A 24,884-nucleotide genomic window follows, 5' to 3' on the forward strand; every position below is an offset into this window, starting at 1 on the left:
ATCTTTTTATTCTAGCATTGTTGAGGCAGTTGATAGTGGTAAGGATTGCGATGTTGTATACCTTGACTTTAGCAAAGCTTTTGATACAGTGCCACATGAAAGACTGATTAAAAAAATAGAGTCTCATGGTATTGGGGGTGCTATATTAAGCTGGATTAGGGCATGGCTATACCAAAGGAAACAGAGAGTTAGTATAAATGGAATCAAGTCAGAGTGGGAAAATGTTGTAAGTGGAGTGCCTCAAGGCTCTGTCCTGGGACCTCTGTTGTTTATAATATATATAAATGATTTAGATTCAGGTTTGAGTAGCAACATTTGCAAATTTGCCGATGATACGAAAATCGGTAGGGAAATTAATTCGGAGGAGGACTCACTATCACTTCAAGTTGATCTAGATAGGGTTTTGAAATGGTCAAAGGATTGGCAGATGCAGTTTAATGCTGATAAATGTAAAGTTCTGAGGTTAGGTAATGATGATAGAGTTACAAGATACGAGCTAGATGGTGTTGTGATTGCGAAGTCGGATTGCGAAAGGGATCTGGGAGTTATGATTAGTAAGAATTTAAAACAAAAGGATCAATGCATAAATGTTCGTAATAAGGCAAATCGGACACTTGGATTTATTTATCGCAGCGTTAGTAACAAGACACCTGGTGTGGTTCTCAAGCTATATCTTGCTCTAGTTAGGCCCCATTTAGATTATGCAGTTCAGTTTTGGTCGCCATATTATAGAATGGATATAAATTCACTTGAACGTGTCCAGCGTAGGATGACTAAGTTAATTCCCCAAATTAGAAATCTTTCATATGAAGAAAGATTAACAAAGCTTAAGTTGCATTCACTGGAAAGGCGAAGAGTTAGGGGTGACATGATAGAGGTTTACAAGTGGATGAATGGACATAACCGGGGGGATATTAATAGGGTATTAAAAGTATCAACACAGGACAGAACACGAAACAATGGATATAAATTGGATAAGTTTAGATTTAGGAAAGACTTGGGTAAATACTGGTTCAGTAACAGGGTTGTTGATTTGTGGAACCAATTGCCGCGTAACATTGTGGAGGTGGGGTCCCTCGATTGTTTCAAGCACGGGTTGGACAAGTATATGAGTGGGATTGGGTGGTTATAGAATAGGAGCTGCCTCGTATGGGCCAATTGGCCTTCTGCAGTTACCTTTGTTCTTATGTTATGTTCTTATGTTGGACAAGTATATGAGTGGGATTGGGTGGTTATAGAATAGGAGCTGCCTCGTATGGGCCAATAGGCCTTCTGCAGTTACCTTTGTTCTTATGTTCTTATGTTCTTAGTTCCTTTGACAGGTTTGTCAATTCTAACTCTAGTACTCTTTCGGACCTGTCCGCCTTCAGAGGGCCCTTATCCCCGATCTTGACAGCTTGTTTTCGAAAAATCACCACCTTCCTCGTCGCTTCCAGCTTGCTCTTGCCTCCCTGAAATCTAACAACTCTATTCTTATCCTTCCTTCCGACAAAGGCAATTCGGTGGTTGTCCTTGACCGTGAGGACTACCTCCGAAAAGCAGATGTCTTGCTCTCTGACTCTCGCACTTATGCTCCTCTGACTTCTAACCCTTTGGATCGTCTCAAAACTTCCTTTAACCGCAAACTAAGACAGCTCTCTAGTCTTTGCCCCCTGACTTTAATCTCATTAAACGTTTCCGTGTCATCTGCCCTTTTCTTCCTTCTTTCTATATTCTTCCTAAGACTCATAAACCTGGTGTTCCTCTTCGTCCTATCATTTCTTCACGGGGCTCTGTCAGCTATCCTCTTGCCTCCTGGCTCGCTAAAACCCTGACGCCTTAACTTGGCACTTTTTCCCCTGCCCATCTTTGTCACTCTCAGGACTTTATAGAAAGACTGCGCCTACAACCCTCTTATAAGATGCTTAGTCTTGATGTCGACTCTCTGTTCACTAATGTTCCGCTCGATGACGTTCTCTCTTTCCTTAGACAGAAGGCGTCAGAGGGCCTTCTTCCTCTCCCGCTTCCCACTGACGTTTTCCTCGAACTCATTAGACTCTGTGTTGACTCTAACTCTTTCTCTTTCAACGGTAATTATTACACTCAAACTTTCGGTGTGGCTATGGGTTCCCCTCTCTCCCCTGTTCTTACTAATTTCTGCATGGAATACTTCGAAACTGTTCTTCTTCCTTCTATTGATACTCGTCCCTCTCTCTGGCTTCGCTATGTTGATGACATTTTTGCTTTGTGGCCTTATGACCTTAGTCTTTTCCAGCCTTTCCTCTCCTCTCTTAACAATTTGGCTCCTTCTATCCATTTCAAAGTTGAGTGGGAATCTAATTCCCTCCATCCTTTTCTTGACGTTCACGTTCACAGCTCTCTGTCCGGGTTCTCTTTCTCTGTCTACCGTAAACCCATGCATAGTGGCATGTACATTCACTTCTTTTCCTACCATCCTCCTTCTGTTAAGAAAAGTGTCCTCGTCTCTCTCTTCCTCCGCGCTCTACGCCTCAGCGACCCTCAGTTTCTTGATTCTGAAATTGCCCTTATCTACAAATCATTCTCTCGCCTTGGTTACCCTTTGCATTTCATCAACTGTTCCTACTCTCAAGCAAAACGCAATTTCTTTCATCCTAAACCTGCTTCCAACACTAGTAGCACTGTACTATGCCTTCCCTTCATATCTGAACTCAAAACTTTTAACAATACCTTTCGCCCTCTTGACATAAAGCTCGCCTTCAGACAAACTAACACACTTCGTAGCAATCTAGTTCACACTGCTCCTCATACTTCTAGTGTTGCTGGTGTCTACTCTATTTCCTGTTCGTCTTGTCCTCTCCAATACTTTGGCGAAACTGGCCGTACACTGAATGACAGACTTAAAGAACACAAGAGAAGTGTTAAGTCTGCAGACACTAACAATGCTCTCTTCTGTCATGTGAAGGATTCCAATCATCCTATTGATTGGTCTTCCTCCAAAATAATCTTTCCTGCCTCTACTCTACATAGACGCAGTCTTGTTGCAGGCGATGAGTCACAATAACGTGGCTGAAGTATGTTGACCAGACCACACACTAGAAGTTGAAGGGACGACGACGTTTCGGTCCGTCCTGGACCATTCTCAAGTCGATTCTTGAGAATGGTCCAGGACGGACCGAAACGTCGTCGTCCCTTCAACTTCTAGTGTGTGGTCTGGTCAGCAGTCTTGTTGAATCGGCTCTAATACACAATGTACCCAACATGAACTTGAGTCCTGGCTTTGTTTCTGTGGACTCTTCCCTTTCACAGTATATACTCAAATGCTCTAATCTTTCTAACAAACGTGACCTAACATAGCTTACCCTTCCATTTATCTTTCTTTTTCTTTCCTTTTCTTTCTCTTTTCTCTCTTTTCTGTTCTTTGGTTTTCTTTTCGTTCCCTTACTATCCTCTTCTTATTCCTATTACTATCTCCTTCTCATTCGGTGGTTATAATAGAAGCTGCCTCGTATGGGCCAATAGGCCCTCTGCAGTTCCTACTACTATCTCCTCCACTACACTTTGCTCCTCACCTCTCTCTAGCCTATTTATTGCCTGCTTCTACTTCCTCATCACAATCGACTTGAGAATGGTCCAGGACGGACCGAAACGTCGTCGTCCCTTCACCTTCTAGTGTGTGGTCTGGTCAACTTACTTTGGGACTACATTAGCCGTTTTCATATTTCTGGTAGGTCTCCCGTTTCCAGTGATCTACTATACACCTTTGGAGAGTGGCAAACAAAGTGCTCCTGCACACTCTTTCAATATCCATGGTGAGATTCCGTCCGGCCCAACAGCCTTTCTCACGTCCAGCTCCAATAGCTGCCTCTTGACCTCATCTCTTGTAATTTCGAACCCTTCCAAGGTTGTCTGGTTTACTGCCACCTCTCCTAGCGCCGTGACCTCTCCTTGTTCTATTGTAAAGTCCTCCTGAATCCTCTTGTTGAGTTCTTCACATACCTCTTTGTCATTCTCTGTGTACCTGTCCTCACCCGTCCAAAGTTTCATCACCTGTTGCTTCACTGTGGACTTCCTCCTGATGTGACTGTGTAGTAGCTTTGGTTCGGTCTTGGCTTTATTAGCTATATCATTTTCATACTTTTTCTCAGCTGCTCTTCTCACACTAACATACTCGTTCCTGGTTCTCTGGTATCTCTCTCTACTTTCTGGTGTTCTGTTATTATGGAAGTTCCTCCATGCCCTTTTGTTCAGCTCCATTGCTTACATACTTTCCCTATTAAACCACGGATTCTTCTTTTGCTGCTCGTTTTTTTTTTGTTATTTTTTTGTCGGGCCGGGATAAACCTGTTTACCACCTCCTGACACTTTTGGGTGACATAGTCTATCATGTCTTGTACGGACTTGGTTCTGAGTTCTGTGTCCCATGGTATATCCCTTAGGAATTTATTCATCTCCACATAATTTCCCTTTCGGTACGCCAGCCCTTTGTTTCCCAGTTCTTTTTGGGGGAGATAATTCCTAGCCCAACCAGGTACTTAAAGCTCAATACACTATGATCACTCATTCCCAAGGGGGCTTCCAACTTAACTTCCCTTATATCCGATTCATTTAGGGTAAATATCAGGTCAAGCAAAGCTGGCTCATCCTCTCCTCTCCTTCTTGTCGGTCCGTTGACGTGTTGACTTAGAAAGTTTCTTGTTGCCACGTCCAGCAGCTTTGCTCTCCATGTGTTTAGGAGGGGTGTAGGGAGAAGGGGGGGTTTACTCCGACTTGTTAACCCCTACACACACACACACACAGCACAATTCAGGTCCCAACTTGAGCTCACAGTGAGTTACTGCCTTATTCTCTATCAATCTATCAAGATTACTATTCTATTATCGAATGAAATGCATTACATGTGACTACTATATGATATTATTTAAACCTTGCAAATTTGTTGAAGCCTTCAGAGAGAGGCGCACTTACCAGTCACCATCCAACAAGCACAACCAGGCAGTTATATGGCGGGTCTTCCCATGCTGACCATCAGGTCATGGGGAGTCAACTGCTGGCGGCTGTGGAGTGAGGACGTCTTACCGACCCTCCGTGGCTGTTGGGGTTGTTTGTCATTTTGGTCTCCAGGTGGTGTGGCCGTCTCTGCCCTCCCAGTTTGTTGCTGCCTGGCTGCGTGTTGACGTGGCGGTCCTGACATGGGAGGCCATCTTCCCCCTGTTGTGCGTGTGAACTCCGTGGGCCTGGAGTTCACTTGTAAGGCTGGATATACGACCATCGAGATAGTGATGTGTGACATGCTTCGTATCCCGGTGGAGGCTATCTACGGTGTAGAGCTTGTTACAGCCCACCGGGTTGTTATCAAGTTCGTGAGGGAAGAGGCGGAGTACGGGACTTCCTCCGTCGGTACGAGGGGCGTCCGTTGCCGGCTCTGTGGCGGTTTCGGACCGCAGTGGTGCCCTGACTTATGACAGTGTCCATGGTGCGCCCCTGAAGTTCCCTGAAGACCTCCTCCGGAGTTACTTTGGGAGGTTTGGTACTGTTCTCAGCGTTTGGGTGAACACGCTCTCCTCGGGGCGGTATGCTGGGAGGCGAAAAAACATTCGCATGTTGGTAATGCACCTGCGGTCGGATATACCATCTTCTGTCCGGCTTATGGGATACTACGTCCAGGTGTATTATGCCCGGCAGCCTCGTACCTGTTTCCGGTGTGGCCTGTTGGGGCATTAGGCTGCCGGGTGCTCTGAGGCCCCAGCTGCTCCTGTCAACTTGTTCCGAGAAGAGGATTTCCCGCCGCTCCCACTGAAGGCAGTCTCCAGTGATGATAAGGAGGTGTGCGCCCCGTTCGCTGCTGCAGCTCCCCTGGCGACGCCTGACGTTCCTCCGGTTGTTGCCGACCCTCCTCCGCGTATTGCGGTATCGTTGGTTGGTTTGCCTGATCCTGTCACTGTCCATGCTGCTCCCGTGGGCCTTCCTGGTGCTCCTCGTGTGGCATTGCTGTCTTCTCTCTCGTCTTCGGATGCTGCGCCTAGCCCTGTGTCTGTGACTTGGGTCCCGGATGTGCTGGGTGCTGGGGTGGCTGTGGAGCCTCCTGCAGTGTGTGGCCCGGTTTTCCCTGTGGTAGAGGCTGCTGCCGTTCTGTGTCGGGCGTCGGTTCATCCGGCTCGTGGTACCCGTGTTTCTGGGTCCACTTCCGGCTCAGACAATATCCGGCCGGTGCCCAAACGTTCCCGGCATTCGTCTTCTGCCTGGGCCGATGTTGGTGACTTCAGTGACTGGGGGTCTTTGGGTGTTGACGATATGGATGCGGATGCGTCGATGTCTCCACAGTTAGTGGTGGCGGAGGTACATGTACCTGCTGGTGCTGGTACCTGTGTCTTGGACGTGCCTTCAGTTCTTTCTCCGCCAGGGAAACTCTCTGCAGTGGGGGGGTGGTGGCTTCCGCTGCCAGGGATGGTGTGGAGTCTGGTGCTGGGCGTGGCCTGATGGTGACATTACAGAAGGATGCGCACCATCCGGTTCCCTGCTGTCGTCTGGTGGTGTGCCCGGGGCCGCGGGTGCCCCTGTGGTGGTGCCCTGTGGCCCGTTCACTCCTGTGAGGGTGTGCGTTGGGGACCTGGAGGACGTGTTGCTGGCGTCTGTGATGCCACGGTGTTACTGGACGGAGATTGCCAAGTTACTGTTGTCTGACGGACCGGAGTTTCATGGTGGGCAGGTTCCCTTTATGTGGGGGCGAGTGGTGACTTCTCGCCTCGTGAGTAATACCATCTGGGTCCCCTATTTGCGGGTGTTTGTTGCCCCGGTTCCGGATGTTATGGCGTCCCCGGTGGATGGACGGGACCCTTGGCGGTGGGTGCTCTGGGAAGCGTTCAATGTACGGTTCCCGCGGGCCAGGTTCCCGGGCAAGTATGTCCACTAATTTCCTGTGTATTTGCTATATGCCATGCTGTGTGCATATAGCAAATATGCTATCCTCTGGCTGTTTGTTTGCCCTGTTATATTATGTGCTCGTGCCTCTTCCTTTGTGTGTTCCTTTGCCGTATGACATATTACTTTCTAGTGCTTGGCGTCACTCGTTTTGCGTTTTGGCTTGGCGCTTCGCCTTTCCTGGCTTCGCAATTTACCCTTAACGGGTACGCCGGGGCGCATCCGATCCCACTATCGTCGTCGCCCCCTAACTCAACAACAACAATAACCATCAGGTCATGTTGCTCCATGTGGTTCTCCACACTGTATATGCACCGGTGATGCCACTAGCTCCATTTTGGTTTCTTCGCTCTATGGCTTGTGATATGCCTATGCTACGTTTCACCCTCTCGCCATAATATTTGGCGAGAGGCCAAATACTATGATCTAGCCTTTATACTCCTTCAATGTCCCGAGTATTTGAGGAATCTCCGCGGACCTCACTAACACGTGTGTCTCTTACCGGCAGCGGCCTACTACTGCGTGTGTGTGTGTGTGTGCTAATATGTGTTTGTGTGCTACTGAACTCTATCATATCAACATTTGAAACTGTGTATGGAGTCTGCCTCCACTCCATCATTACTTATTTTATTCCATTTGTTAACTACTCAGACACTGAAAAAATATTCTGTCTCTGTGGCTCATCTGGTTAATACGTTTCCACCTGTTCGTGTTCCACCCCATGCTAAAGAGTTTGTCTTTGTCCACCCTGTCAATTCCCCTGAGAATCTTCCACGAACAGAGGCCTGTGGAACCCTGCTGGTGACATCTCGCCACTCTGATTTCTCCCCCCCCCTCCCCTCACAGTTACTCTCTGTTTCCTGTTGCTTAAATACTCTCCTATCTACTGGAGCACCTTACCTTACCTTTTACTCCTGCCTGTTGCTCAAACTTTTGTAACAGCCTTTAGATGAGAAATCCCCTACAACGATGATGGGTCATTGCCTTCAATGACATATGAATGCAATGACATATTCAGTCATTGGATGACTGAATATGTACACAATTAACCTTCAGAAACTATTATCGCCCTGTTAGACAGTTTTGGGGTGAAAATGGAATTCCATTCACGTTATTTACCAGAATTCCTTTCTTTTTTTGAAGATTATAGAGTATACATGTTCACAAAACTTTATTTGAAACTTTATTTGAATATGGAGAATATAATATGAGCGATAGGAAGATAATTCAATTCGCATATACCAATTTTGCAATGCCTAACTGCAAAAAGACATTTTGCATAGATGGGACAGGAAAATGTCTATCACTGTGTGATGATTCCTCATATTACTGAGCTGTAAGTATACCTTTCTGGATGTATGCTATATATTGTCTTTCATATTATTGCCGAATTATTATTTTTATTATTATTAATATTATTATTATTATTATTATTATTATTATTATTATTATTATTATTATTCTGTGTTGTTCATAAGATTTTTATTTATTGTTACAGATTTGATGTGGCAGAGGAACTGGTCTCCCACACAAAATTATTCAAGCACTAGGATTGGTATGACCAACATCTGAAAAATTATCCTCGTTCCCACTGTAATTTTTTTTTGTTAAGACTTGAATGTAAACTTTTATTACCAATAAAAACAATAAAAACCTATAAAATGTATATTCTTACACCTCTGTTGAAGTTAGGTTAGGTGGGAAAAGTTACTTAAGCCATTTTTTGAATAATAACATTAAATAAACTACATTAAAGTAGGGTACCAAGGCCTCATTGCGCATCTTTGTGACGTCACTCACAGTTGAAAATGTCTGGTTGGTGTTGACCTTGATACCCATCTGTTAATGAGTGTCCATATTTTATCCCTATACTGGGACAGCTTTTGTGACGTCGCTAAAACAACAATGGATCTTATTACTATAGAATGCTTTTGTTTATTATAGGTTAAGTTAGGTTGTTTGGTGGGGTTGATGAACTGAATATTAAAATAAATATGAGCAATGATACAATGAGGTACGATATAAATGGATATAAGACATCATAGCTTAGCCTGTGATGACACAGCGAACAGTTGAGCCATTAGGAGATTAAGGAATGTGCTAATGAGAGGCAGGGGCCCCTCCTCGAAACGCACCCTATTGATGGATCAAACCATGAGAACATCAGAATGAAGGTAACTATAGAAGGCCTATTTCAAAACATGTGAAACAGCTTCTACTCATTATAGTTCATATATAGATACACCAAATGAGTATTTTGATTTATTTTATGATACAGTAAGGTGATTTTGGAGCGATTATGAGGTGTTCACAGGACTAGCAGTGAGGGAGGATTTAAATGAAAATAGCTGAGTGATGTTCTAGCTTGTTTTGTTTTTTTAAATTATATAATGGCAAAAATATCCGCATTCAGCTGGAGACTCCAATAGGGGCTTCAGTAGTGTTCTTATGCCCGATTTTTACGTTATATTATCGCTGCCGCATGTGAAATTCATAATAGTTCTTGCTCTGTGCTGCTCCCCTTGTTTCATACGATAGGGTGATAGTGGATTTCAACCTTTCCCATGCTCAATAAACAATCCTTAGATGGACACTATGTATATAAGGTGAGCAAATAAGTCCTTTGGAATATTGATAGAGTGGCATGAATGAATGTATGAATTGAGAGGAAAGGGTGTATATAATTAAATAGGGAATAGGCCTACTGCAGTTCATCTAATAGTGCTAGTTGATGTTTTTATTGACATAAATTGGAAGTAAATAGGAAATCCTGCAAAGGCCTTGTGCAATTTAATTTCTTATATCCAATATGCGATCTTATCTCGGAAATGAACTTTGAAAAATCGGGAACATTAAGAAAATTGGTTTAAATATGCCATTATAGAAAACTGACTTATTCAGGGGATATGAAGACTGGCTAGCTGATGACGTCATTTGAACATTGGCGATGTCTGTGCAGGGTCACTGGGGTAACGGAAAACACCCAAGACAAGGCCCGACCTTTTAATCCCCTTGAACGAAATGGCACGACCTAGGAGAGTAACCCTGCATTCCCACGGAAAAAAATTACGACACATAGACTGGCCATCGATGCTTCACAGACAAAAATCATGAAACGTAGACAGGCCATCGATGTTTCACGGAAAAATATCACGACACATTAACCGGCCATCGATGTTTCATGGAAAAATATCGCGACACATTGACCGGTCATCGATGTTTCACGGAAAAATATCACGACACATTGACCGGTCATCGATGTTTCACGGAAAAATATCGCGACACATTGACCGGTCATCGATGTTTCACGGAAAAATATCGCGACACATTGACCGGTCATCGATGTTTCACGGAAAAATATCACGACACATTGACCGGCCATCACTGTTTTATGCAAAAAAACACGACACGTAGACCAGCTTGGGAAAAAGCAAAATGGACGGTCTACTTCCACTACTCGTATTTAAGGGTGCGCCTCCAAAACTGGACTCGTTATCTTGTGCACATACCCAACTCAAGCCGCCGTGACTCCCCACTCTCTCCTTGTTTGGAATGATATCCTAACATCCCCTTTTCTTGAATTAGTGTCTTCTGTTACCCTATCCACAGCCATCTCTCTCTCTCTCTCTCTCTCTCTCTCTCTCTCTCTCTCTCTCTCTCTCTCTCTCTCTCTCTCTCTCTCTCTCTCTCTCTCTCTCTCTCTCTCTCTCTCTCTCTCTCTCTCTCTCTCTCTCTCTCCCTCGCATTCCAGGAAACCTCCCCAGGAAAGAGCAAAAGCCAGCTATCATATAAAACATTTAATAAATTAAAACATTCATAATAAAAGACATATAATCTACAATATTACCATACAACACTTTAAACTGCTACAACACAGTAATACTCCAATATCATATCATACCCTGGTTTCACGAACTATCCATATCCAGTGGCTGCACAACTCTGGGCTCACAACCTAATACTCACTCACTGTTTGGGGCTGAAATACCTAGCACAACAATGATGTATCTTCAACCATAGAGGTATATGAAACTCTGCTTGGGGCTGAAATACCTGGAACATCTACATAAGAATCCCTAGCATCTCTTCAATCCCCAGCACTTCAATGCATGAAGTTTGCATAGCAGGGCGAACAAAGACAAATCCTAAAGGGCTTTTTCAGTTATATCGACCAAAGATTAGGAATAGGATAGGTCCATTAAAACTGGACTGGTCTGTTACGGACCCGAGCCCAGCGTCCGAGCACGGAGCTGTGACGACCGCGCCATCTGTGGGTCAGCTCCCGAAACCCCCTCCAAATGGACGACGCCATCTAGCGAGGGCGGGATATACCGGCCACAGGGGCTGGTTTCCCGTCTTAATCAGCTCGTGACATAGCCGCTGCTGACCTCTGGTGAGGTGACGTTTAGACAGCAACGCCATCTATGGAGTGAATAGGTGGGCGTTTGTGTCTAAGCCTGTAAGTGAGGTGACCTAGGGTGTCCCTAGTACTGATGACGTGTCTGATTACAGAGTCGACCTGGGACTGCTGGATTGGACGATGGGCAGTCTACCCAAGGCAGCCAAAGTATCTCCACGTGTTTGCTGCAGAAGCTGTGAGTCACCCCCCCCCCCCGGATGAACACTGTTGTGTTAGCCTGCCTGTGAGGTGGCAGAACCAGGAATTGTCGTACCCGGGGCTGACTGGTGAAGACTAGCCACTGGGGTGTTGTTGAGAGAGGAGAGTGATCTGTGGAATCACACGAGGCTCCTGCCTAGGGCTAGCAACCCTAGTATCGGTCGTGGAGTGGCCTACGCAGCAGAGCTGATTGGAACCCAGCTACAGGCTGGATTTGTGGTTGAAGGCCTCCAGGACGGTGCACCCAGTGGGACTGTGATTTGACTGGCCTGTGGCCAGGGCAGACTCGCCTAGGGAATCGAAGGATTCATCGTGAGGCCAAAAGAAGAGAACCAGGGCTACTCGTCTTGAGCACCGTGAAACGTCCTGAGTCTTCGGAGGAAGACAAGTGATTGTAAATAAGTGTAGTCATAGTAACCGCGTGTGACTGTTTATATATTTATTTATTGGTGGTGGTAATATATATATTTAATTTAGTGAATTTGTATCCCTTTCTCTTTAATTTACTTGCGTTACGGAACACACCCCTTGAAAGCCACTACTAACTTGGGGCCGGATACCCACACTCTAATAACATCAGAGAAGAACCCCAGTTGCGACCCAATAGGGCCGTAACAATCGACCAAAGGTTAGGAATAGGACAGGTCCATTAAAACTGAGACTGGTCAGATAACTGATAATGACGAAGAGATGTGTAATATTTTTAATAAATAAATTATCTCTGGATTTACTAAAGAAGAACTTAACTCTATGCCTTCAGCCAAACAAGTCTATGTGGGTGGGGAAGAGGACCTGTTGATTAGATTAGCAGTTACCAGTGAGGATGTTATTAAACAAATAGTGATAGAAAAGAGATAGATCACTTGCTTCAAACTATCAGCAAATTAACCTAACGTGTATTGTGGGAAAGTTACTTGAATCGATAATTGCAAATAACATTCGTCTTCCTCTTGAAAAACATTAATTAAGAAATGATTCACAACATAGTTTTACTATTGGCCGTTCATGTTTAGCAAATTTGCTATCATTTTATTCCAGCATAGTTGAGGTAGTTGATGGTGGAAAGGTTTGTGATGTTGTGTACCTTGACTCTAGCAAAGCTTTTGATACAGTGCCACATGAAAGACTGATTAAAAAGATAGAGGCTCATGGTATTGGGGGTGCTATATTAACATAAGAACATAAGGACAAAGGCAACTACAGAAGGCCTATTGGCCCATACGAGGCAGCTCCTACTTATAACCACCCAATCCCACTCATATACATGTCCAACCCATGCTTGAAACAATCGAGGGACCCCACCTCCACCATGTTACGCGGCAATTGGTTCCACAAATCAACAACCCTGTTACTGAACCAGTATTTACCCTTATCCTTTACCCTATTATTTAAGTCTTTCCTTTCCTTTCAGTCAGTCAGGTGCTGTCACAGTGAGAGGTTGTGTTAGCTGGAGCTCTGGAGTAACATTATTATTGCAATAATGGAAGGATTAGTGAAGGATTTGGTGAGTTTGGTTGGAGCTCTGAGAGCAGAGATGGATTCCCTGTGGGAGGAGGTACGACGGCTGAGACTTCAAGAGGATACAAAGGAGGAGACCAGTGTTGACGAGACCTCATCGTGGAGAGTCGTGAAGGACAGGGGTCTTAAGAAGACCTTGACAAGGCCGCCTACAGACGCCCTAATGACAGCAAATTCATTTGCCGTGTTGGAGGACGAGTGCTGTGGTGCGCCTGCAGTGAGGAAATCAGCGAGAAGCGGCGGAGCGCAGGCCCCTCAGGCTGCTCAGAAAGTTAAGGAGGTACCGAAGCGAATTTTGGTTGTGGGAGATTCCCAGGTGAGGTATTTAGACAGAACGTTTTGTGCCAGAGATAGGGGGAACAGAATAAGGGTTTGCTATCCGGGAGCTGGAATTGGTGATATTGTTGGAAACATGAATGGTATTATGACGGGAAATTGGAACAAACCCATTATTTGTATTAGTGCAGGGGGTAATGATGTTGGGCGAGTTAGGAGTGAGGAACTAATACAGAGATTCAGGACAGCCATTCAATTAGTTAGGAGGAAGGGAGGAATCCCGATCATATGTGGCATTCTTCCAAGAAAGGGAGTGGGAAATGAATGGATGTCGAGGGCACTTGGTGTCAATTGCCGGCTGGAAAGATATTGCAAATCAAATGCAATATCTTTCATAGACAACTGGGAACACTTCTATGGAAGAAATGAAGTGTATGCTCATGATGGGGTGCATCTATCGAGGGCTGGGGTTGTTGCTGTTGCGAACTCAGTGGAACCAGTGGTTAGAGGTGTTTGTTTGGGTTTAAGCTGTTAGTAGATAGTGGTATGGGAATTGATTTGGAGGAAGGAGGTAATAAAAGTATGTGTTTGTGGGAGAAAAGAATTGGCAAAATGATCAGGGAAAAAAAAGGGCCTCAAAATAACAATTCACTTAGGATATATTACACTAACAGTAGAAGTCTAAGAAATAAAATTAATGAATTAAATGCTCTTGTCTGCACAGAAAAAATAGATATTATTGCACTTACCGAAACGTGGATGAATGTAGAAAATAGAGAACTATTAGCTGAATATCAGATAAATGGATTTAAACTATTTCGCACAGATAGATATATTAGGGGAGGAGGGGGAGTAGCCATATATGTTAAAGACAATTTGAAATGTAGTCTCAAAGAGGGAATGAAAACTGAGCCACACACAGAAACTATTTGGGTAGAATTAAACGAAAAAGCAAAAAATATTATAATAGGAGTTATATATAGGCCACCAAATTTAGACAGAATGGAAGCAAAGCATCTATGGGATGAAATATCTAGAGCATCTAGATCTAACAGTATTTGTCATGGGTGACTTTAATTTTAGTGGAATAAACTGGGTGAACAAAACCGGGAATAGTGAAGCAGAAGATTTTCTAGAATTAATTGACGATTGCTTTCTTACGCAACACATTTTCCCTCATTATGTATGAGGGAAAATAATATTTTAGATTTAGTGTTAACTAACAGGGAAACACAAATTAATGACATCGAAATAGGGAGTGAGCTAGGGAACAGTGATCACAAAGTAATCAGATTTAGCATAGAATGGAATAGACCTGTAGGAGAAAATTCTGTTAAAGTGCCAGATTTTCGAAAAGCTGATTTTAATAGCCTGAGAATTTTTTTGGGTCAAATAGATTGGAAAGTCTTGGGTATGGGGTGTGGGCCGGTCTTAGAGCGAGACATGAACCCAGCGATAGGTGACGTAAAAGGGGATTTAAGAACATAAGAACAAAGGTAACTGCAGAAGGCCTATTGGCCCATACGAGGCAGGTTTTATTCTATAACCACCCAATCCCACTCATATACTTGTCCAACCCGCGCTTGAAACAATCGAGGGACACCATCTCCACCACGTTACGCTGCAATTGGTTCCACAAATCAACAACCCTGTTACTGAACCAGTATTTACCCAAGTCTTTCCTAAATCTAAACTTATCCAATTTATACCTATTGTTTCGTGTTCTGTCTTGTGTTGATATTTTTAATACCCTATTAATATCCCTCCCTGTTATGTCCATTCATCCACTTGTAAACCTTTATCATGTCACCCCTAACTCTTCGCCTTTCCAGTGAATGCAACTTAAGCTTTGTTAATCTTTCTTCATATGAAAGATTTCTAATTTGAGGGAATTACCTTAGTCATCCTACGCTGGACACGTTCAAGTGAATTTATATCCATTCTATAATATAGCGACCAAAACTGAACTGCATAATCTAAATGGGGCCTAACTAAAGATATAGCTTGAGAACCACACCAGGTGTCTTGTTACTAACGCTGCGATTAATAAATCCAAGTGTCCGATTTGCCTTATTACGAACATTTATGTATTGATCCTTTTGTTTTAAATTCTGACTAATCATAACTCCCAGATCCCTTTCGCAATCCGACTTCGCAATCTCAACACCATCTAGCTCGTATCTTGTAACTCTATCATCATTACCTAACCTCAGAACTGTACATTTATCAGCATTAAACTGCATCTGCCAATCCTTTGACCATTTCAAAACCCTATCTAGATCAACTTGAAGTGATAGTGAGTCCTCCTCCGAATTAATTTCCCTACCGATTTTCGTATCATCGGCAAATTTGCAAATGTTGCTACTCAAACCTGAATCTAAATCATTTATATATATTATAAACAACAGAGGTCCCAGGACAGAGCCTTGAGGCACTCCACGTACAACATTTTCCCACTCTGACTTGATTCCATTTATACTAACTCTCTGTTTCCTTTGGTATAGCCATGCCCTAATCCAGCTTAATATAGCACCCCCAATACCATGAGACTCTATCTTTTTAATCAGTCTTTCATGTGGCACTGTATCAAAAGCTTTGCTAAAGTCAAGGTACACAACATCACAATCCTTACCACTATCAACTGCCTCATCTATGCTAGAATAAAAAGATAACAAATTTGTTAAACATGAACGGCCATTTATAAAACCATGTTGCGACTCAATTATTAATTTGTTTTTCAAGATGAAGACGAATTTTATTTGCTATTATAGATTCGAGTAACTTTCCCACAATAGACGTTAGACTAATTGGTCGATAGTTAGACGCAAGTGATCTATCTCCTTTCTTAAAAACTGGTATCACATGAGCAACTTTCCAAAACTCTGGCACTCTGCCTGACTCTATAGATTTATTAAATATGGTTGACAGTGGGTCACAAAGCTCCTCTTTGCATTCTTTATGCACCCTGGCAAACACTTCATCCGGCCCTGGGGATTTGTTTGGTTTGAGTTTTATTATTTGTTTAAGAACATCCTCCCTGGTAACTGTTAAACTCGTCAACCTGTCCTCGTCCCCACCCACATAGAATTGTTCGGCTGAAGGCATATTGTTAAGTTCCTCTTTAGTAAATACAGATACAAAATATTTATTAAAAATACTACTCATCTCTTCATCACTATCTGTTATTTGACCTGTCTCAGTTTTTAATGGACCTATCCTTTCCCTAGTCTTTGTACAATATAACTGAAAAAACCTTTAGGATTTGTCTTTGCTTGCCCTGCTATGCGAACTTCATAGTTTCTTTTTGCTTTCCTTGTCTCTTTTTTAGCATTTCTAACCAGTTGTACGAATTCCTATTCTAAAGTGACCTCCCTATTTTTAATCCTTTTGTACCAAGCTCTCTTTTTACCTATAAGGTTCTTCAAATTCTTTGTTATCCACTTTGGGTCATTAGTATTCGATCTATTCAATTTGTATGGTATACTACGTTCCTGTGCTTTGTTTAGAATATTCTTAAATAAGTTATATATTGAATCCACATCGAAATCCCCATTTAAGTCAGCTATCGCTGGGTTCATGTCTCGCTCCAAGACCGGCCCCCACCCCATACCCAAGACTTTCCAATCAATTTGACCCAAAGAATTTCTTAGGCTATTAAAATCAGCTTTTCGAAAATCTGGCACTTTAACAGAATTTTCTCCTACAGGTCTATTCCATTCTATGCTAAATCTGATTTCTTTGTGATCACTGTTCCCTAGCTCACTCCCTATTTCGATGTCATTAATTTGTGTTTCCCTGTTAGTTAACACTAAATCTAAAATATTATTTTCCCGTGTTGGTTCCTTAATGTGTTGCGTAAGAAAGCAATCGTCAATTAATTCTAGAAAATCTTCTGCTTCACTATTCCCTGTTTTGTTCAACCAGTTTATTCCACTAAAATTAAAGTCACCCATGACGTAAATACTGTTAGATCTAGATGCCCTAGATATTTCATCCCATAGGTGCTTTGCTTCCATTCTGTCTAAATTTGGTGGCCTATATATAACTCCTATTATAATATTATTTGCTTTTTCGTATAATTCTATCCAAATAGTTTCTGAGTGTGGCTCAGTTTTGATTCCCTCTTTGAGACTACATTTCAAATTGTCCCTAACATATATGGCTACTCCCCCTCATCGTCTAATATATCTATCTGTGTGAAATAGTTTAAATCCATTTATCTGATATTCAGCTAATAGTTCTCTATTTTCTACATTCATCCACGTTTCGGTAAGTGCAATAATATCAATTATTGTGTTGATTCAATAAATACCCTATTATGGGGTCATGTGTTGATTCAATAAATACCCTATTAATATTCACTTTGTTATGTCCATTCATCCATTTGTAAACTCTTATCATGTCACCCTTAACACTTTGCCTTTCCAGCGAATGAAATTTAAGCTTTGTTAACCTCTCTTCATATGACAGGTTTCTAATTTCGGGAATTAACTTTGTCATCCTACGCTGGACGCGTTCTAGTGAATTTATATCCATTCCATAGTATTATAACTAAAACTGAGCTGCATGATCTAAATGCTCACTTTGATTAATTTTTTTGGAAGCAAGACTTGCCCACCCCTCATGCTCAGGACTTTCCAAACTATTTCACCCCCAAAAAATGATTTTACCCAAAGATCATTATTATCAGCTTTTCGAAAATCTGGCACTTTAACAGAATTTTTTTCTACAAATCTATTCCATTCTATGCTAAATCTGATTTCATTGTAATCATTGTTCCGTAACTCACTTCCTAATTCGTTTTCTTTAATTTGGGTTAGTTAACACTAAATCTAAAATATTATTTTCTCGCATTGGTTCCTTAATGTCTAAGAAAGCAATCGTCAATTAATTGTAGAAAATCTTCTGATTCGTTATTCCCTGTTCTGTTAATCCTGTTTATTCCACTAAAATTAAAGTCACCCATGACACAAATACTGTTTGACCTAGATTTTTCATCCTATAAATGCTTTGCTTCCATTCTGCCTTAGTTTGGTGGCCTGTAAATAACTCATATTATAAGATTTGTATTTTTTCGTTTAATTCTAGCTAGATAGTTTCTGTGTGTGGCTCCGTTTTGTTTATATATTTGAGATTACATTTACAGTTTTCCCTAACATAAATGGCTTCTCCCCCTCCTCGTCTAATATATCTGTCTGTGTGAAATAGTTTAAATCCGTTTATTTAATATTCAGCTAAAAGTTCTCTATTTTCTACATTCATCCATGTTTCGGCAAGTGCAATAATAATTTTTTTCTGTGCAGACAAGATCATTTAAATAGTTTATTTTGTTTCTTAGACTCCAACTGTTCTTGTAATATACCCTAAGTGTATTATTGATTTTAATTACCGTCCAGTCCGAGAATATTAGATAGTTCATTGCTGTTATGTAGAATATCAATCCGAAACAAAGAGAAAGCCTCATTATTATTATTACACTTTTCATTTCATGTGTCTCACCTGTACATTACATGTTAGTGCAAGAGTTATAGCCTAACTTATTGGCAGGTAAGCTTGTTATCCATGAGAAGTCAAAGAGAGATGTACCACCTACAAGACACCACAGACACCTTGCATGCTCTGGCTTCCCCAACAGGCTTTTTTACCAGTTACACTAACCCATTATACGGTTACAATAAAACTAACACACATTATACTGTAGTTTATTTATAACCACCAATTGTTATAAAAGCTATATGTACAGTTAAAGCCTCGATACGTGTATGGATAAACACCTAGGAGGGTAAATATTAAAAAGCAGTTCACTTTAAAATTAAAATAAATGAAATTAAATAATATAAATCCTGCATTCTTGCAGTGTTCATTGGGAGACGATGGCGCGGGTTGGAGGAGGGTGGCGTGGGGGAACCTTCCCGTTATCCAGTGTAATCCTCACCATCCTCTGGCGGCGCTCTTTTACTTCATTTTTTTTTCCTTATTTTTACGTTGTGACACCTTTGTCTGACGTTTGCCGAGGGCGAGTGCAGCAAGTTGTTTCTGTGCGTCGAGTACTGTGTATTGCTGCTCAACTGCAGCATACCTCTCCCACTCCCCAGGCCTCATTGTGTATACTTCAAACACCCTGGGAGAGCCCGAGGACATGCAGACTGTCACTGGAAGACACCTCATTTTTTCTGCCTTAGGAGGGACTAGAACCCTGTCGCTCTATCTACCTGGTCACAGGAGAGTATAATTATTATGATTCCTACTTAGCCATACCATCCAGCACTACTAGCCAAAATTATATCCTAGATAACACAAAATATAGTTAACTGGCAATATAGTAATGCTAACCAGTCATGGTGCGAGGCTATGGGTGGGAATAGTGGTTTTAGTTGTGATGGTGAAAATGGTGACCATCGGGCAGTGAGGGGGGGGGGGAAATGATAGTGGTGGTGAACATTGATGAAGATTAAGCCACCCAAGAGGTGGCACGCGCATGAACAGCCCGCAAGTAGTGGTGGTGATGGTGTTACCCGAACTACAGTACATAATCGTTTTTTTTTTTTAACTATTTGTACCGATGATGATGCTGGAAATCATTACCAGGCATTTCCATGTTGGAATAGTCCTCATGATTATGTTCGGAGTGTAATACTTATGATAACTATGCTGAGAGTGTAATAGTCATGATAACTATGCTGAGAGTGTAATAGTCATGATGACTATGCTGAGAGTGTAATAGTCATGATAACTATATTGGGAGTTTAATAGTCATGATGGCGATGTTGGGAGAGTAATAGTAATGATGACGATGTTCAGAGAGGAATAGTCAAAATGACTATGTTGGGAGTGTTATTGTCATGATGAGGATGTTGAGGGTGTAATAGTAATGATGACTATGTTCCGGGTGTAATAGTCATGATGACGATGATGGGAGTATAATAGTCATGATGACTATGTTGGGAGTGTAATAGTCATGATGTCGATGTTGGTAGTGTAATAGTTATGACGACGATGATGGGAGTGTAATAGTCATGACGACTATTATGTGGGAGTAATAGTACTGACGACGATGTTGGGAGAGTAATAATCATGACGACTATGTTGGGAGAGTAATGTTCATGATGACTATGATGGGAGTGTAAGAGTCATGATGACTATGATGAGAATGTAATAGGCATGATGACTATGATGGGAGTGTAATAGTCATGATGACTATGTTGGGAGAGTAAGCGTCATGATGGCGATGGTAGGAGTGTAATAGTCATGACGACTAAGGTGGGAGTGTAATTGTCATGATAACTATGTTGGGAGAGTAATTGTCATGACGACGATGTTGGGAGTGTAATAGTGATGATGACGACGTTGGGAGTGTAATAGTCATGATGACTGTGTTGGAAGTGTAATAGTCACGATGACGATGTTGGAAGTGTAATATTCATGATGACGATGTTGGGAGTGTAACAGTCATGATGACTGTTGGGAGTGTAATAGTCTTGATCACGAAGTTGGGAGTGTAATAGTCATGACGACTATGTTGGCAGTGTAATAGTCATGATAATGATGTTGGAAGAGTAATAGTCATGATGACGATGTTGGGAGTGTAATAGTCATGATGACGATGTTGGGAGTGTTATTGTCATGATGACGATGTTGGGAGTGTAATAGTCATGATGACGATGTTGGGAGTGCTATTGTCATGATGACGATGTTGGGAGTGTAATAGTACCTGATGACGACGTTGGGAAAGAAATAGTCATGATGACTATCATGGGAGTGTTATAGTTATGATGACGATTTTGGGAGTGTAATGTAATGATGACTATGTTGGGGTGTAATAGGCATGATGACGTTGTTGGAAGTGTAATAGTCACGATGACGATGTTGGAAGTGTAATATTCATGATGACGATGTTGGGAGTGTAACAGTCATGATGACTGTTGGGAGTGTAATAGTCTTGATCACGAAGTTGGGAGTGTAATAGTCATGACGACTATGTTGGCAGTGTAATAGTCATGATGACGATGTTGGGAGAGTAATAGTAATGGTAACGAGTTTCGGAGAGTAATAGTCATGATGACGATGTTGAGAGAGTAATAGTCATGATGACGATGTTGGGAGTGTAATAGTCATGATGACGATGTTGGGAGTGTTATAGTTATGATGACGATTTTGGGAGTGTAATAGTCATGATGACTATGTTGGCAGTGTAATTATCATGATGACGATGTTGGGGGAGTAATAGTCACGATGACGATGTTGGAAGAGTAATAGTTATGATGACTATGATGGGAGTGTTATAGTCATGATGACGATGTTGAGTGTAATAGTAATAATGAATATGTTGGAGGTGTAATATTCATGATGACGATGTAATAGTCATCATGCCGATGTTGGGAGTGTAATAGTCTTGATGACGATGTTCGGAGTGTAAAAGTCATGACGACTATGTTGGCAGTGTAATTGTCATGTTGACGATGTTGGGAGAGTAATAGTCATGATGACGATGTTGGGAGAGTAATAGTAATGATGACGATGTTCGGAGAGGAATAGTCATGATGACTATGTTGGGAGTGTTATTGTCATGATGACGATGTTGGGAATGTAATAGTCATGTTGACTATGATGGGAGTGTAATAGTCATGATGACTATGTTGAAGTTTTATAGTCATGATGACGATGTTAGGAGAGTAATAGTAATGATGACTATGTTGGGGGTGTAATAGTAATGATGACGATGATGGGAGTGTAATATTGATGATGACGATGTAATAGTCATGATGCCGATGTTGGGAGTGTAGTAGTCTTGATCACGATGTTGGGAGTGTAGTAGTCTTGATCACGATGTTGGGAGTGTAATAGTCATGATGACTTTGTTGGGTGTGCAATAGTCTTGATGACGATGTTAGCAGTGTAATAGTCATGATGACTTTGTTGGCAGTATAATTGTCATGATGACGATGTTGGGGGAAGTAATAGTCATGACGACTATGTTTAGGGTGTAATAGTCATTATGACGATGATGGGTGTATAATAGTCATGATGACTATGTTGGGGGTGTAATTGTCATGATGGCAATGTTGGGAGTGTAATAGTCATGACAACTATCATGGGGGTATAATAATACTGAATACGATATTGGGAGAGTAATATTCATGATGACGACGTTCGGAGAGGAATAGTCATGATGACTATGTTAGGAGTGTTATTGTCATGATGACGATGTTGGGGATTATAATAGTCATGATGACTATGTTGGGGGTGTAATAGTCATGATGACGATGTTGGGAGTGTAATAGTCATGACGACTATGATGGGGGTGTAATAGTAATGATGACGATGTTGGGAGAGTAATAGTCATGATGACGACGTTGAAAGAGTAATAGTCATAATGACTATGATGGGAGTGTTATAGTCATGATGACGATGTTGGGAGTGTAATAGTAATGATGACTATGTTCCGGGTGTAATAGTCATGATGACGATGATGGGAGTATAATAGTCATGATGACTATGTTGGGAGTGTAATAGTCATGATGTCGATGTTGGTAGTGTAATAGTTATGACGACGATGATGGGAGTGTAATAGTCATGACGACTATTATGTGGGAGTAATAGTACTGACGACGATGTTGGGAGAGTAATAATCATGACGACTATGTTGGGAGAGTAATGTTCATGATGACTATGATGGGAGTGTAAGAGTCATGATGACTAAGGTGGGAGTGTAATTGTCATGATAACTATGTTGGGAGAGTAATTGTCATGACGACGATGTTGGGAGTGTAATAGTGATGATGACGACGTTGGGAGTGTAATAGTCATGATGACTGTGTTGGAAGTGTAATAGTCACGATGACGATGTTGGAAGTGTAATATTCATGATGACGATGTTGGGAGTGTAACAGTCATGATGACTGTTGGGAGTGTAATAGTCTTGATCACGAAGTTGGGAGTGTAATAGTCATGACGACTATGTTGGCAGTGTAATAGTCATGATGACGATGTTGGAAGAGTAATAGTTATGATAACGAGTTTCGGAGAGTAATAGTCATGATGACGATGTTGGGAGTGTAATAGTCATGATGCCGATGTTGGGAGTGTAATAGTCATGATGACGATGTTGGGAGTGTTATTGTCATGATGACGATGTTGGGAGTGTAATAGTCATGATGACGATGTTGGGAGTGTTATTGTCATGATGACGATGTTGGGAGTGTAATAGTACTGATGACGACGTTGGGAAAGAAATAGTCATGATGACTATCGTAGGAGTGTTATAGTTATGATGACGATTTTGGGAGTGTAATAGTAATGATGACTATGTTGGGGTGTAATAGGCATGATGACGATGTTGGAAGTGTAATAGTCTTGATCACGAAGTTGGGAGTGTAATAGTCATGACGACTATATTGGCAGTGTAATAGTCATGATGACGATGTTGGGAGAGTAATAGTAATGATAACGAGTTTCGGAGAGTAATAGTCATGATGACGATGTTGGGAGAGTAATAGTCATGATGACGATGTTGGGAGTGTAATAGTCATGATGACGATGTTGGGAGTGTTATAGTTATGATGACGATTTTGGGAGTGTAATAGTCATGATGACTATGTTGGCAGTGTAATGATCATGATGACGATGTTGGGGGAGTAATAGTCACGATGACGATGTTGGAAGAGTAATAGTTATGATGACTATGATGGGAGTGTTATAGTCATGATGACGATGTTGAGTGTAATAGTAATAATGAATATGTTGGAGGTGTAATATTCATGATGACGATGTAATAGTCATCATGCCGATGTTGGGAGTGTAATAGTCTTGATGACGATGTTCGGAGTGTAAAAGTCATGACGACTATGTTGGCAGTGTAATTGTCATGTTGACGATGTTGGGAGAGTAATAGTCATGATGACGATGTTGGGAGAGTAATAGTAATGGTGACGATGTTCGGAGAGGAATAGTCATGATGACTATGTTGGGAGTGTTATTGTCATGATGACGATGTTGGGAATGTAATAGTCATGTTGACTATGATGGGAGTGTAATAGTCATGATGACTATGTTGAAGTTTTATAGTCATGATGACGATGTTAGGAAAGTAATAGTAATGATGACTATGTTGGGGGTGTAATAGTAATGATGACGATGATGGGAGTGTAATATTGATGATGACGATGTAATAGTCATGATGCCGATGTTGGGAGTGTAGTAGTCTTGATGACGATGTTGGCAGTGTAATAGTCATGATGACTTTGTTGGCAGTATAATTGTCATAATGACGATGTTGGGGGAAGTAATAGTCATGACGACTATGTTTAGGGTGTAATAGTCATTATGACGATGATGGGTGTATAATAGTCATGATGACTATGTTGGGGGGTGTAATTGTCATGATGGCAATGTTGGGAGTGTAATAGTCATGACAACTATGATGGGGGTATAATAATACTGAATACGATATTGGGAGAGTAATATTCATGATGACGACGTTCGGAGAGGAATAGTCATGATGACTATGTTAGGAGTGTTATTGTCATGATGACGATGTTGGGGATTATAATAGTCATGATGACTATGTTGGGGGTGTAATAGTCATGATGACGAT

The 24,884-nt window shown here is 41.8% G+C and overlaps 1 protein-coding gene across 1 annotated transcript in view; it reads left to right on the plus strand.

Moving 5' to 3' along the window:
• Positions 1 to 22,271, plus strand: part of LOC138370061 (mucin-19-like) — a 35,542-nt gene extending 13,271 nt beyond the window's left edge. Inside the window, exons 3-4 of the mRNA XM_069333839.1 lie at positions 5,683 to 6,297; positions 22,215 to 22,271. Of these exons, the coding sequence (XP_069189940.1) occupies positions 5,683 to 6,297; positions 22,215 to 22,271 (672 nt within the window). The remainder of the gene's footprint in view (positions 1 to 5,682; positions 6,298 to 22,214) is intronic.
• The last annotated feature ends 2,613 nt before the right edge of the window (positions 22,272 to 24,884 follow it).

The sequence above is a fragment of the Procambarus clarkii genome, chromosome 30, assembly GCF_040958095.1.
Source record: "Procambarus clarkii isolate CNS0578487 chromosome 30, FALCON_Pclarkii_2.0, whole genome shotgun sequence".
NCBI lineage: Eukaryota > Metazoa > Arthropoda > Malacostraca > Decapoda > Cambaridae > Procambarus > Procambarus clarkii.